Raw genomic sequence first — 16,038 nt, 5'->3', positions numbered from 1 at the left:
CTTTAACATTACTTATGTCACCTGTTAGTGGTGGTGAACCCTTTATTTTTTGCTTATTTTGGGTATTACTTACCTCTCTTTTAATTTTCAGTGATAACGTTGCTGTGTTGAATATCCTTGGTTTATGTTTTTCCCTTTCAGCACTTTAAATATATCATGCTGCTCTCCAGTGGCCTACAGTTTCTGCTGACAAACGTCATCTGAGAACTTTGGGATTTCCTTTTATGTGACTCTTTGTTTTTCTTTTGCTGCCTTTATAATTCTTTTCCTTTAACTTTTGCCATTTTTCCTTATGATATGTTTTTGTGAATCTCTTTGATTTTATCTTTTGCGAACTCTCTCTGATTCCTAAACTGGTATATCTATTTTATTCCCTGGGGTAGGGAATTTTCAGCTATTATTTCATGAAATATGTCTTCTGATCTTTCTTTCTTTTCTCCTCCTAGGACTGAATCCTATGATGTGAATGTCTTAGTGTTGTCTCAGAGGTCCTTTAAGACCTCTATTTTAAGGTCTTTAAGACCTTTAAGACCTCTATTTTGCTGTTATGATTGGGTAATTTCCACATCACTTATTATTTCTTCTGTATCACTTTATCTGCTTTATTTTCTCTGGTGTATGTTTCATTTTAGTTATTGTATTCTTCAGCTCTGATTGGTTCTTTTTAATATTTTCTAAATTTTTGATGAAGTTCTCACTGATCCTATTTTCCTGTGTTTGTTGAGCATTTTTATGACCTTATTGAACTCTATCATTTGTATTTGTTATCTTCATCTCATCAGGATATTTTCTGAGATTTCATCTTTTCACTGGGAACTCATTCTAGTGTCTTATTTTCTGTGTTTGACTTTCTGTGTTTGTCTTTATGAATAAGGCAAAACATTTACCTCACTTGGTCTGTAAGGTGTGTCATTGCAATGGTATATCCCTTTGTAGACTGTGTGTGCCTGGTGGCTTTTGTAGGAGGGTTGCAGCTAAAGTGAGCATTGGCTGTGGCTTATGCTAGAGCAAGCTGTGGCCACTACCTTGGCCAGGTTATGGATGTTGGAGTCAGAGCCTGGTGTCACTAGTGTCTACCCAGTGATCTTTGATGTTACTCTTGCAAAAATTTGACTCACCGAAATCTCAGATGATGGTTAGCCTTTTTAAGCTATGAATTTTTTAAACTAAGATATGCAAATTGTTTTCCTTTTTTTTTAGTCAATGCTACAGCACATTTAATATACTACAGTTTAGAAGTCATTATGCACTGAGAAACCCCTCAAAAACTTGTGTGACTCACTTTATTGCAGTATTACATTTTATTTAGGTATATTACTGACTACTAATATTTCTAGGTATGCCTGTATTTATAAAATTATAAATTTCCCTCATGAGGATTCATCTGTATCCCACAAGGCTCAATATGAGGCATTTTTGTTCATTCTTTTATTTCAAACTGTTTTATTTCATACTTTTCATATGATTTCTTCTTTGACCATAGTTACTTAAAAAATATTTTTTAGTTTACAAAAATTTTTATCAATGACTTCTAATTTTATTTCATGGTTATTAGGGAATATATAGTATCTATCATTTTGATTATTTGGTATTTACTACTTAATTTAACAGATGTTTTTTCAGATAACTATTTCTTCAGAAACTTCCAGGTCCTAATGATATGTAGTAAAGAAATCACCTACTTCTTTGCCTTCATGTTACCTATATTCTTGTGAGATATGTATTTTAAAATTTTATACAAATATATGATATGTGTTTGTGATTTGGGTGATGTTCCTCTTTTGATATGATCAGGCATGATTACACAGTGATCTTATTTTTGTCTTTATTCATCATGGGCACAGAGTGATTTTTGTTTAGTTTCCTATGGATGTCAGGGGCTTTTTTTCTCTTTCTCAATTCCCTTAGAGATTTTAATGTATTTTCATATTTGCTGAGGCTGTTGCTTGCTTGTAATATTTTATAAACAAAATAAATTTGTCTTTCAGATGTTTAGTATGAAATATATAGTAGCATTTTAATATATTATTTCATACATCTCAGGGCTCAAATTCTGAAAGGTTATATTATTCCTTTTCGTGCATAGGTCAGATTTTCCAAAATTTTTGAACTTACAAATCTCCTTTCAAGACTGGGTCTTGAATGTGATCATACTTCTTAGAATTTTTTTCTCATATGCCCCATAGGATTTGGATTTATTGTTTATCATTTCTCTGGTATGTAAAAATGGTTGAAGTTAATACATATCTTAGTACACTATATGTGACTCTTATAAACTTTTTTTATTTTCATTTGTTTACACTAATTTTACTTTAAATATATGAAGTCATTATGCCATTTATGTAGTATGTAAAGAAGCTCAATTTTTTGTCAAATCAATTTTAAATTTATTGTTTGTGATTTAATAATAGAATATTTAAATATGCTGTACCTTCAAAAGTAATATACATTATTTTCATGGCCTGATATTTGAAATTTTATTTCTTGTTATAACTACCAGCTGGCTCATTTTTTATTATTTTTTGTGTTTGTTTGTAAAATTTCTAGGGAAGTGATTAGATCTCAGGATGATATTTAGTAACTTATAAATACTATCATATTTTATGTTACTAGTATTTTTTTGTTATTGAAACATCTTTGTTAACATTATAAGAATTTTCATCAGAGAAATGCTACTACTGAATTTCAAGAAAATCATAAGGCAGATCTGAGGGAAATATTTTCATTATTTGAATGTTGGCCTATTTTTATCCTTTCTGGGTTTTTTTGCTTTGTTTTGTTTTGTTTGTCTTTTTAGGGCCATACCCACAGCACATGGTGGTTCCCAGGCTAGGGGTCGAATCAGATCTGTAGCTGCTGGCCTACACCACAGCCACAGCAATGCCAGATCTGATCTGTGTCTGTGACCTACACCACAGCTCACTGCAATGCCTGGATCCTTAATTCACTGAGTGAAGCCAGGGATTGAACCTGTGTCTTCATGGATACTACTCAGATTTGTTTCTACTGAGCCACAATGGGAACTCTGTCCTTTCTGTTTTTTTAAAATCAGTGATGGAGTACATTTAACAAAATATAACTACAAATAATAATTCAGAATTGTACTATAGGAAAACCATCAGCACATCTAGCATTATTTAGTGAATGACTGGGTCTTGAATGTGATCATCTAATAATCATCTGTTCTCATATTTTTCTTTTGAAATGAATTTTATTTATATTGTTAATTGCCTTATTTGATTTATAAATATCAGGTATTTTTGTGATATGAATCTCTAGAATACTTTTGTGAACTTTGGAACTTCATAAATCACCAATTTAAAATACTGGCAGAAGTCAAAGAGAAAATAGAACTTGATGGGAAGAAATTTGAAGCCAGATTTGCAGCTACATTTTTCAAATGCATAGAACTGAATGTCATATATGTTGTTTATTAAACTTAACACATTTCATCCTTTATTTCATCATTATTTTCTCTCCCATTTTTCTTTGGTTCCAATTTTCTCATTTAATTTTATGTTGTATTATATGTAGTCTTACATGTTTTCTCAATTTTTCTTTGAAACAAGGTATATTTCTTCAGTAAATGTTTATACTGAGGTAGAGTGCATTACCAGTTTTTTTTTCAATGAGAAAACCTATTCAGGTTTGGAAAAATGGGTATTCTGCATAAAGTTGTATTTTGTAATATGATTTTACTTTATTAACATTAATCTTTATTTGGAGGAAGCTAAAGTTAATGTTAGAATTACAAAAATGATTGTTTTAATGTTTTCCAGCTGCTGATAGGTTATGAAAATGGTACTGTAGTATTCTGGGACTTGAAATCTAAAAGAGCAGAACTGAGAGTTTATTATGATGAGGTAAGTGATTTCTACTAAAATATTTGAAGAGTATTGTGACTTTGTGACTGTTTTCTACTTTTAAGCTTTGTATGTAACTAATATTTTTATCATTGGAAAACTGCCTGGTTCTGATCCAGTGCCTCACACTGCCTGTTGGTATTAGCTCAAGTTGCAACTCTAGGTTGTTCTCTTGAGTGGGAATTCTGCCTTAACTGACTATTTTTAAGCATTTTGGGGCATCTAACATATGTGGTTATCTCTTACCTATGCTTTTCCTTCCTTTAAGCTCCATGCTTATGTCTTAACTTTTTGTCCTTAAGTCCTCTAAAAACAGTATTTACATCTTCCTTAGAAAATTGTTTTCCTGTGGCAGAAAGTTTAATTAATCAGTTTGAAAAACCTTATCTTTTAATACTTGCCTTTTTCAATAAAGAGAGTTTTAAAATTGGTAATACTTAGTAATAAGAGTCAGATTTTGAATTAGTTTTATTGTATATAATTGGGACTTTAGGTTTTCATGTAGAGAAAGCAATGGACTTTTATAAAGGAATATTCTCTCTTAATTAATACAGTAAGTACATTCAAAGATTGATTCTAGCCCATTAGTTATTTCCTCCTTAAAAAAGCTAATGTGTAGAGAATGAGGCTAGGGGCAAAAGGTGAGAAAGGGGAATTACATCTTTTAGCTGTGGAAATAAAGGTGATCATCTAGGCTCTCAATTAAATTTTTAAAATGGCATTGTGGGGGAAGATAGAAGGAAAATAAAGGTAAAAAAAATCACTGTCTAGTTATTACCCAGGCTTAAATGGAAAGAGTGCCAAAGAATTTAAGAAACACTGACAATAGTGTGTTTATCAGGAGATAAATTTAAAAGGAAAACACTATTCTTTTAGAACAATTTCTTTATGTGCTCTTGTCCCTCCCCTCATAATAGTAAAATTTAAGTTTTGGTGCTCAAAGATACAAAGCTGTCCCATAACCCTCTCCTCCCAATTTACTTCTTGGTGCTTCAGGGAAACTAAAATTTTTATGGTATATACAAGATTACTCTCGCGGTGACAAAGAACTCAGAAGTAAATGACATAGCAGCTAGTTAATTTTGTTATGATTGGTGAAAAATGATCTGGCAAGCAATGTCATATAATTATGTTCTTTATGATCAATTTCCAGGGCAACTTGAATCATAAGGAAAAAAATGTTTTAGAATTTTCCTTTTGTTAAATACATAAAATATAAAAATGAGGGCAGAGATTGCTTCCTTTCTCAAGACTAGAAGCTAGGTAATAGTCCAAATTCTCTGTTATTTAGCCAGTTGGAACTAGAGTAGAGCAGCTAAAAAGGGAAAACAGAGAAAAGTGCTACATCTGCCAGTTTTCCTGTGGCCTTATAAAGTGTGGAAGGAGGATTGCTAACCTTAAAAAAGTAAGCAAAAGTAATTTTGCAACTAAATGTTTAAATAAAGATTAACAATGTTTAGGTCAGTGGAATACTACACTATGCCTACTTTATACCTAGAATTATATGATTATATATATATTCTATTGACTTTAATGCATGACTATACATTCTATTATCTTAATAAAGATAGTTATATACTTCATGTTACAAACTTTTTAAACTTTCCTCAGCATTGTACCTCACATATTTAGAGATCATCTGTAATACTTATCTGAAATGTTTTCTCATAAGTCATCAGTGATCAGTGACTCCTTAGTCTTTTAAGTTCTTCACTAAACCTGTGACTTTAATCAGCCCATCATTCTTAAAATGGATTATGACCTTGTCTGTGTTCCGCTTCATTTTTCACCCCTCCTTTCTCCATCGCTGATTCTTTCCTTAGCTCTCCTTTAAATTATAAATACTCTTCAGGATTCTATGTCTTCACCCGCTTTTCATTTCTCCAATTTACATTTATGCTTATATCCCCTCTCATCATTTCAAATATTACCTATATTATGCTAATAAATTAAAAATCCATATATTTTGTCTTACTTTTCTCCTAAGATTTAGAACCAAACATTTAATAGCCTATTAGAAAAATCCAGATGAATATCCATTAGCACTGAATTTATATCTTAAGACCTAAGCCTCCTTCTGTGTTTTTTTTTCAGTTTTCATTAGTTATTTCAATTTCAAACACTCAGAGTCATATTTGACCCTTTCTTCTTCTTCATAAATCCTATGGAATCACCTTTATAATCTTCTTCATCCTATTTTTATATTGTCTTTCATTTTTTTCCTCTCTCTTTTCATTCCCACATTCATTGTCCTAATTTAGATTGTTATCTTTTGCCTGGAAGACTGTAATAGGCTTTTAACTAATCACATTTCCTCTGATATCTTACCTTTTTGGTATATCTTTCACTAACAAAATTATCATTTTAAGACATATTTCATGTAATTCTCTACTTTAGAATCTTTGAATGGCTCCCAGTTGTCAGCAATACAAATTCTTATTCCTTGACAGGAGATTTAAGGCCCTGGTGTTATCTATTCTCTTGAGTTTAATTTATCGCATCCTTCCACACTCTCCTCACACTGCAGGCATATTGTTCACTATCTCCTAAATGTACCATGTATTTCCTACCTCCAAGCCTTTGCTTCTGCTAATTCCTTATGATGAACTGTCTTTCCTCTTAGGCATGTCAAAATTCTATTAATTCTTCAGCCACTAAAGCTGTTTGTACTATCCAAGTAGTCCCTTGATGAATAATCATTGATGAATTTAGAGTTTTGTAAATCCAAGATCCTTTTCAGAAATAACTATATGAAAATAGCTATGTTTTTTTTTTTTCCATTACGTCAGTATTTCTTAATCTCTCACAGAGGAGTCTTTCACAGTTTGACATAAGGATAACTTTTTAATTCCTTGGTAACCATTATTTTTCCTTCTTTTGGATTGTTACCCAGCTTTTTGGGTTTCCTTTGTCTTTTCTGTTTGTGAGAAATTCAGCCACAGCCACTGAGTTGACCAAACAGACTAGTGTTTTATTTTCCATTTTTAAAACTTCTTCTTTAGTGAGTGTATTATATTTGGATTTTCAGCAAACCCTATTTTTATATTGTCTTTCATTTTTTTCCTCTCTCTTTTCATTCCCACATTCATTGTCCTAATTTAGATTGTTATCTTTTTAAAGTCCTTTTTTTAAAAAAATAGTGGATTATAACCAAATAAATAGAAATTGAATATTTATCCACTAATTTAGCTCAAATGCCAGCTTTTCAATCTCTTCAGTAGTGGACTATTTGATGGGAGTTCCTGTTGTGGCGCAGAAGATATGAATCCAACTATTATCCATGAGGATGTGGGTTCGATCCCTGGCCTCGGTTAGTGGGTCAGGGATCCGGCGTTGCCATGAGCTATGGTGTAGATCACAGATGCAGCTTGGATCCCACGTTGCTATGGCTGTGGCATAGACTGGCAAATGTAGCTTCTATTTGACCCTTAGCCTGGGAATTTCATGGGTGCAGCCCTAAAAAAAAGGAAAAAAAAAAACAAAAAAAAAACGGACTATTTGACATCCTCTTTTTTTAAAAAATAATAAATTGGTTTTATATACATACTTTCCTGTACTATAAGCATACTTCTTTGATAATAGTACTTATTTGGGTTTTGTGTTGTAGCTATTATTTGATATCTGTCTTCTCCATCACTTCTTGGCCTTTTGGCTAAGATCAAGTGTGATATCTGTCTTCTCCAATAGATGGAGATTCAGTGGGATAGAAAGAGGGATTAGGGCAGGGGATGCTTTCTTTGTCCCCACCATTTCTAGCAAAGTAGTCTAAAACAACTTTAAATTGAGGTTCATCCAAGTTAACATGTAGAGGAGGCAAGAAGTGACATTTCCCTTAAACTACCTACAAAAATAAGAAACAAGGAGAGGAGAAGACAAAGAATGTTTTTTTCCCTCTCACTGCCTCTACTGAACTTTGGCAATAAAGAAGTCTTCTCTACCCAGTAATGAAGACCAGAATGGGAGAAAACTTACGTCCAGTGTATCATGGTATCTTTTCCAATTAGTCAAATCTTACTTATCTTGAGGTACAGCTCATATACTATTTCATTTATGATATGTCTATTGATTATTCTAGCCATCAATTATCTATAACTCTAATACTTATTATTTGGAAATATATATATATTTAATATAAATATATACATACATAAATTAGTTTTGTATATAAATATTAAGAGACTAAATGTTAAAAGTTCCATATAACATGTATTATTAATATTAATATATGTGTTCCCTATCTTGCAGTTGTTTTAAGTTCCTTTAAGGAAGGGATCATGCTGTACACATCTGTTCAGCTTTTATGTCTACTAGAGTTTCTTTCATTGTGCTTTTATTAGCACATTCCCCAAGTTCTATATATATACTTTATTAATTTTGAAAGAATACTGAGTGTGGAAATATGTGATAAAATTAATTACTTATCCACTCAATAGATATTTTGAGTGCCTACTTTATGCAAGACACTATGCAGTCACTGGAAATAAAATAATTTAGGAAAATGGAAAGATTACTTTTAAATTTTATCTTATTCACATCTACAGAGTGATCCTGTAAATGTAAAAATTTTTAAAGGCTTCTTTAATTCAATTTAAATTCAATTCAAATTCAATATAAAATTAAATATATGTTAGAATTAATATAGTTCATCGATTCAATATATGTGTTTTTTAGTTCAACAGATACTGGCTTCAAGTGGTGAGACCTGAGAGTATCTTAATCTCTGTAGGCCTATTTCACCATGTGTAATTTGGAAAAAATAATACCCATTTTGTAGGATTAAATGAAATAATGTACATAAACTGCTTACTATAGGGTCTGTCACATAGTAAGTTCTCAAATTGCAACTGTTAATGTAAATTACTTTTTAATTTGGCTACTTTAATGAAACTAGGCCTCTAATTTACCAGAGATTATCTTCTGCTAACCTTGCTATTACTTCTATATAATAATATTCAAAGAAGCACTAAAAGATACAAGGAGGACAGAGAATTTACAACAAAAAGTTCTGACATCTAACAATATTATGAAACTTACTTAACTCTATCTCATGAAATGAATTATTGTAGCCTTTTATAGAGGGTTGAAGCCAAAGTTAGTGTGATCTTGGTCAAAATTAGATCTGTTTCTTAAGTGTTATTGCTATAACAATTTTTTGTCAAAATATTTTTCCTTTGAAATATAGAAAGATATATCAACTTTTTTCCTCCTCTGCTTGTTTTAAATTGTTGTTTCATTAGGCTATTCATTCAATTGATTGGCATCACGAGGGCAGACAGTTCATGTGCAGCCATTCAGATGGTAGCTTGACTTTATGGAACCTGAAAAGTCCAAGTCGTCCTTTCCAGACCACAATTCCACATGGTAAGATGTATGCTTTCAAAAGAAATAAACTCTGGAGATGTACTACCTTTACTTGAAGTAGGAAAGCTGGTAATCATTTTCACTAGAAAGAGGTACTAGGACATAATTTCCGATTCTAAATACCTCTTTATACCTCCTTCAGATCCTCACATTATGACTCAAAGTTTCTATACTTCCCTTCTTCCTATCAGCTTTCCTACATTGAAAATGGTACTTATGTAGAGATCCTCCCAGCCAATAATTGAATGTTGATGGTTGATGTATCTTAAGCAGAGGATTTAATATATTTGATCAGTTTTAAAGGGTAAGGACCTAGTGAGAGGATGGCATTTTATGGATCTGACTCTTGGATCTAATTTCTATACAGCTTTAGAGTCTATTATTTTCTAAATTCTTCCATTTATTTTCCTTTTTGCCATTTGAATCCACTGAATTATGGCTACGGTCGTTTTTTATCATAGGTCATATTTATCTTATTATCTTCTTCATTGAAAAGAGGTATTTAGTATTTATGTTGAGCCTGACTAATAGGGCAGAATAAAAATGTCAAATGTGTCTTCTAGTCAGAGACCCTATTATTTTCCATAATATTGATGATGATCTGAGTTCTGTGTTTACCTCATACCATTGGTTGGTTGTAAGAATAGTGAGGTCAAAACTTAGAGGTTAATCAAATACATTCTATTTCATAGTTTGTGAGCATTTTTTATCATTTCACATTTAGAAGATAGTGATGTGTTTTTATAATGAATGCCCCATAATCAAAAGATGAAATTTTTCCATATTGGGTTAATCAGTCATTTGTACCACAATTGCATGTTCCATCTGCAAATGATTAAATTATTGCACCATTTAACTTGGAAGTTTACTTTGAGATTACATTTTGACATTTATTTATTTTAATTAATTAAATTTAAGTACATTTGATATATATATATATTACTTATATTGGTTTCAGGTGTACAACATAGTGATTCAATATTTTTATAGATTATATTCCATTTAAAGTTTTTACAAAATAATGATTACATTTCCCTGTGCTGTACAATTTTCCTCATTGCTTATTTATTTTATACATAGGAGTCTGTACTTCTTAATCTCGTATTTGTATGTCCCCCTTCCTTCTCTACTCTGGTAACTACTTGTTTGTTCTCTATATCTGTGAGTTTCTCTTTTGTTATATACATTTGTTTATTTTATTTTTGATTCCACATATAAGTGACAAAATAAAGCATTTCTCCGTCTTACTTAATTTAGCATAGTACTTATTCTCTATGTCCATTCACATTATTGCAAATGGCAGAATTTCATTATTTTACATGGCTGAGTAATATTCCATTATATATATCATATATATCATTTATGTGTCTGTGCATCATCTTTATCCATCTATTGTTGGGCATGTACCATAAAAACTCTGAGAAGGGAATATAGGCAGAGCACTCTGACATAAATTGCAGCAATATATTTTGAGGTCTATTTCCAAAAGCAAAATAAATAAAAGCAAAAATAAACAAATAGGACCTGTAACTTAAAAACTTTTATACAGTGAAGGAAACCATTGGCACAATAAGACAATCTGCTGAATGGGAAAAAATATTTGCAAATGATATGATTAATAATAAGTTAATATCCAAAATATATAAACAGCTCATACAACTCAATATCAAAAAAAAAAAACCCCACAAAGAATCAAATTAAGAAATGGACAAAAAGCCTGAATACACCTTTTTCTAAAGAAGACACAGATGGCCAACAGGCTCATGAAAAAATGTTCACCATCATTAATCATCAGAGAAATGCAACTATAGGGAGCTATTACTGCATATGTGTCAAAATAGTTATCACTAAAAAGTCCACAAATAACAAATGTCAATGAGGGTGTGGAGAAAAGGGAACTCTAGTACACTGTTGGAGGGAATGTAAACTGGTGCAGCCACTGTGGAAAACAATATTATGGAGTTTCCTCAAAAATGTAAAAATAGAATTATCAGATGATCCAGTGGTTCCACTACTTAGTATATATCCAAAGAAAATTAAAACACTAATTTGAAAAAATACATACACTCCAATGTTCAAAGCAGCATTATTTATAATAACCAAGATAAGGAAGCAACCTATGTGTCTATCAACAGATCAATGAGTAGAGATAATCTATTTAAAGTTCACCATTATGGAAACCTTGGAGAGGTGTTTGCTATATATTCTGCTCAGATTTCATTATTTGTTTCTATGATGAGTTCCCCCAAGACCATCACCAAATAAAATCCTTTGTCTTATATTTGCAAGTGTGAAATATGTTTATTCATAAATTTTCTATTTACTTCCCTCTGTTCTTCTCAGCAGTCAGCTTCTATAAAAGTTCTTTTTGATTTCATTTAATATTTGAAACTTTATTTTACTATATGTATATTTATTTAATCAGTTTGAGTTATTCTATGTAATTCTGTTTTCCTGTTGAAAGAGATGAAGTTCTATTCAAAGGTTGTTGAAAACATCACTATCTTTGTTTCCCATAACGTTTAGTTCGGATTAAATTCCTGCTGCCTCACCAGGACATACTGTCATTGATTTTGACAGTATAGGTATCCATTGTCATATCTACCTACATTCTTTGGGTTTATTCCCTTTTGTTTCAGCTCTTTTTATTTTCTAGATATTTTTTTCTCTGCCACTCTTGTTGTATCTTAAACATTTTAACATGTAATCTCATTAGTAATATGGGATTTCCATCAATAATTTTTGAGGTATTTTCTAACTTCTATTTTAATTATCTTTTAACATTTGACTTATTTAGATAGGTGTTTCCTAATATCTAAAAAATGTTAGATTTTTTATTAGAGATTTTTAAATTATTGTCAGAGAATGTGGCATGATACAAGTTATACAAAATTTACTGATACTTGCTTTATAATCAGACATACACAGTTAATTACCAAGAAGTTCCAATATGCCTGAGAAGAGCATACAATTCCTGTTACTCTAAAGTCAAACTTGAAATTGTGGTTTTTATTTTGTGCTGTTTAAATCTTCACAGTTTTTACTATTGTTTGATTTTTTATTTATTTCTCTTTTTTTAATTTCCCCAATACTTATTTTTTTTCTACTGTACAGCATGGTTACCCAGTTACACATGCATATATACATTCTTTTTTCTCACATTATCAGCCTCCATCCTAAGTGACTAGACATAGTTCCAAGTACTACACAGCAGGATCTCATTGCTAATCCATTCCAAAGGCAATAGTCTGCATCTGTTAACCCCAAGTTCCCAATCCCTCCCACTCCCTCTCCCTCCCCCTTGGCAACCACAAGTCTATTCTCCAAGTCCATGATTTTCTTTTCTGTGGGAAGATTCATTTGTGCCCTATATTATATTCCAAACATTAAGTGCAATCACATGATATTTGTCTTTCTCTTTCTGACTACCTCACCCAGTATGAGAGTCTCTAGTTGCATCCATGTGGCTGCAAATGGCATAATTTCATTCTTTTTAATGGCTGAGTAGTATTCCATTGTGTATATATACTACATCCTTTTCATCCAATCATCTGTTGATGGACATTTAAGTTGTTTCCATGTCTTGGCTATTGTGAATAGTGCTGCAATGAACATGCGGGTGCATGTGTCTTTTTCAAGGAAAGTTTTTTCTGGATATATGCCCAAGAGTGGGATTGCTGGGTCATATGGTAGTTCTATGTATAGATTTCTAAGGTACCTCCATACTATTCTCCATAGTGGTTGTACCAGCTTACATTCGCACCAACAGTGCAGGAGGGTTCCCTTTTCTCCACACCCCCTCCAGCATTTCTTATTCATGGACTTAATGATGGCTATTCTGACTGGTGTGAGGTGGTAGCTAATAGTAGTTTTGATTTGCATTTCTCTAATAATCAGTGATATTGAGCATTTTTTCATGTGCTTGTTGGCCATCCGTATATCTTCCTTAGAGAAATGTCTATTCAGGTCTTTTGCCCATTTTTCAATTGGGTTGTTGGCTTTTTTGCTGTTGAGTTGTGTAAGTTGCTTGTATATTTTAGAGATTAAGCTCTTGTCCATTGCATCATTTTTTTTTGTCTTTTTGCTATTTCTTGGGCCACTCCCGTGGCATATGGAGGTTCCCAGGCTAGGGGTCGAATTGGAGCTGTAGCCACAGGCCTACGCCAGAGCCACAGCAACGCGGGATCCGAGCCATGTCTGCAACCTACACCACAGCTCACGGCAACACCGGCTCGTTAACCCACTGAGCAAGGGCAGGGACCGAACCCGCAACCTCATGGTTCCTAGTCGGATTCGTTAACCACTGCGCCACGACGGGAACTCCATAACATAACACATTTTTATTTTGGTATTACACATTAATTGGTTTGAGAATATTGAACCATCCTCATGACTCTGAAATTAAACCAACTTGTTCATGGTGTATGATCCTTTTTATGTATTGTTGTACTTGGTTTGCTGATACTCTGCTGGGGATTTTTGCATCTATATTCATCAGATATTTTGGCCTGTAGCTTTCTTTTCTTTTTTCTTTTTTTAAGTATCTTTGTCTGGTTTTAGTATCAGGATGATGGTGGCCTTATAGAATGGATTTGTATGTATTCCATCCTCTTCAGTTTTTTGGAATAGTTTGAAAAGTATAGGTGTAAGTTCTTTGTATGTTCACTTTTTTCCCCAGTTAAGTTGTACAGTACTAGATTTCTTCGAGGGAGATTTTCTTTTCTTTTCTTTACTACAGATTCTATTTTATTTCTAGTGATTGCTCTGTTCACATTATGTATTTCTTCTTGATTCATTTTTTTTCAGGCTCTATGTTCTTAGGAACTTGTCTATTCTTTATTTTAGATTTTCCAATTTTTTATATATAACAGGCGTTCATAGTATTTTCTTATACTTTTTGCATTTCTGTTCAATAGCTATTGTTTTTCCTCTTTCATTTCTTATTTTGTTTGAGTCCTCTCTTTTCTGTTTGTGACCTTGACCAGGTTTTATCAATTTTGTTTATCTTCTCAAACAACAGCTCTTTTTTTCATTGATCTTTTGTATTATTTTAATCTCTGTTTTATTCATTTCCTCTCTGATCTTTATCATTTTCTTCCTTCTGCTAACTTTGTGCTTTGTTCTTTTTCTACTTTTTTTAGGTGGTCAATTAAGTTGCTTATTTGAGATTTTTCTTGTTTTTTGAGGAAGGCCTGTATCAGTATGAACTGCCCTCTTAGAAATTCTTTTGCTGTATCCCATACATATTGTAGTGTTACATTTCATTGTCTCAATCTTCTTTGATTTCATCATTGGCCCTTTGGTTTTTAGTAGCATGTTGTTTCATTTTCATGTGTTTGTTATTTTCCCATTTTCCTTTGTATTATTTGTTACTTGTTTCATATCATTGTAGTCAGAAAAGGTACAGAAAAATATCCTCTTAAATTAGTTGAGGCTTGCTTTGTGACCTAGTATGTGCTTGACCCTAGAGCCCTTTCCATGTGTACTTAAAAAAAATGTATATTCTATTTTTTGGATGTAGCGTCCTCTAGATATCAACTATGTCCAAATGGCTTATTATGCCATTTAGGACCTCTATTGCCTTATTGCTTTCCTGTCTGCCTAATCTGTCCATTGATGTCAGTGGGGTGTTAAAATCTTCTACAATTATTATATTCTTGTCAACATTTTCCTTCATGGCTCTTTGTGTTTGTTTTAGATACTTATGTGCTGCTTTATCGAGTGTGTATATGTTGATAAGTGTAATATTTTCTTCTTGTATCGATCTCTTTATTATCATATAATTTGCTTCTTTGTCTTTTGTTATGGACTTTATTTTAAGATCTATTTTGCCTGTATGAATATTGCTACGCTCTCTTTCTTCTCATTTCCATTTACATGTAATATCTTTTCCACATCCATTCAGTCTGTGTCTTTAGCCCTGACAGTAATCCTTTGTCAGCAGAAATAGGTTCTTGTTGTTTTTTTTTTCAATCTAATATGCATCTCTGTGTCTTTTGATCAGAGCATTTAGTCCATAAACCTTTAAAACTATTCATTGATATTTAATTATTTTAATTCTTTTTTCATGTTGATTTTGTAATTTTTCTTTATTTCTTTTTTTTTCCTTTTGTGGTTTAATTTTCCTTTGTAATATGCTTGCATTTCTTTCTTTTTTTTTCTGTGAATCTATGTATGTTTTTGATTTATGGTTACCATGGAGTTCAAGTATGCTGACCCATACCTTTATATGCTTGCTTTGAACTGACGGTCATTCTGGTTCAAACATGTGAAAAAATATATAGTTTTTTCCTCCCCCGACCCCAACCATTTTGGGATTTTGATGCCATATTTTACCTCTTCGGGCCTATCCTTTTATTGTGTATTGTAGTCATAATTATGTTTACAGTATTTTTTATTGTTTTAATCTATGTACTGGCTAATTTAAGTGATCTTGAATACATATATCTTCTTCTGTTGCTATTTTTCCCTCTCCTATACATTTTTACTTATTTTCCATTTAGAGAAAACTGACAAATATTTCTTCTAGGGTAGATTCAGTACTGCTGTATTCTTTTAGTTTTAGCTTGTCTGGAAAAATTCTTTCTTTTTCTATTCTAAATGATAACCATGCTAGGTAGAGTATCCTAAGTTATAGTTTTTTTCCTTTAAGCACTTTGGACATTGTAAGCCCCTCTTACAATGGTGATCATGACTCCATCAAGATCATACCCAGGCTCTCTTAGATGCCTTTGCATACAAAGACTGAGGCTTCACCCACATCTTGTGATGTGTTGTAGTGTAGAGTGAGTAGTGCTAGGATGTTTGCCCCTTT

At 32.2% G+C, this 16,038-nt stretch overlaps 1 protein-coding gene and 1 pseudogene across 1 annotated transcript in view; both read left to right on the top strand.

Annotated features, from left to right (window-relative positions):
- The window catches only part of STXBP5L (syntaxin binding protein 5L), a 325,555-nt gene that overhangs the window by 127,012 nt on the left and 182,505 nt on the right, over positions 1 to 16,038 (top strand). Inside the window, 2 exon segments of the mRNA XM_047752829.1 lie at positions 3,780 to 3,863; positions 9,101 to 9,224. Coding sequence (XP_047608785.1) covers positions 3,780 to 3,863; positions 9,101 to 9,224 — 208 coding nt within the window.
- Positions 7,496 to 7,657, top strand: LOC125114626 (uncharacterized; annotated as a pseudogene).

Source organism: Phacochoerus africanus, chromosome 1 (genome assembly GCF_016906955.1).
Source record: "Phacochoerus africanus isolate WHEZ1 chromosome 1, ROS_Pafr_v1, whole genome shotgun sequence".
NCBI classification, from domain to species: Eukaryota; Metazoa; Chordata; class Mammalia; order Artiodactyla; family Suidae; genus Phacochoerus; species Phacochoerus africanus.
Note: the sequence above shows the minus strand (reverse complement) of the source record. Positions and strands in the feature narration are given on the sequence as shown.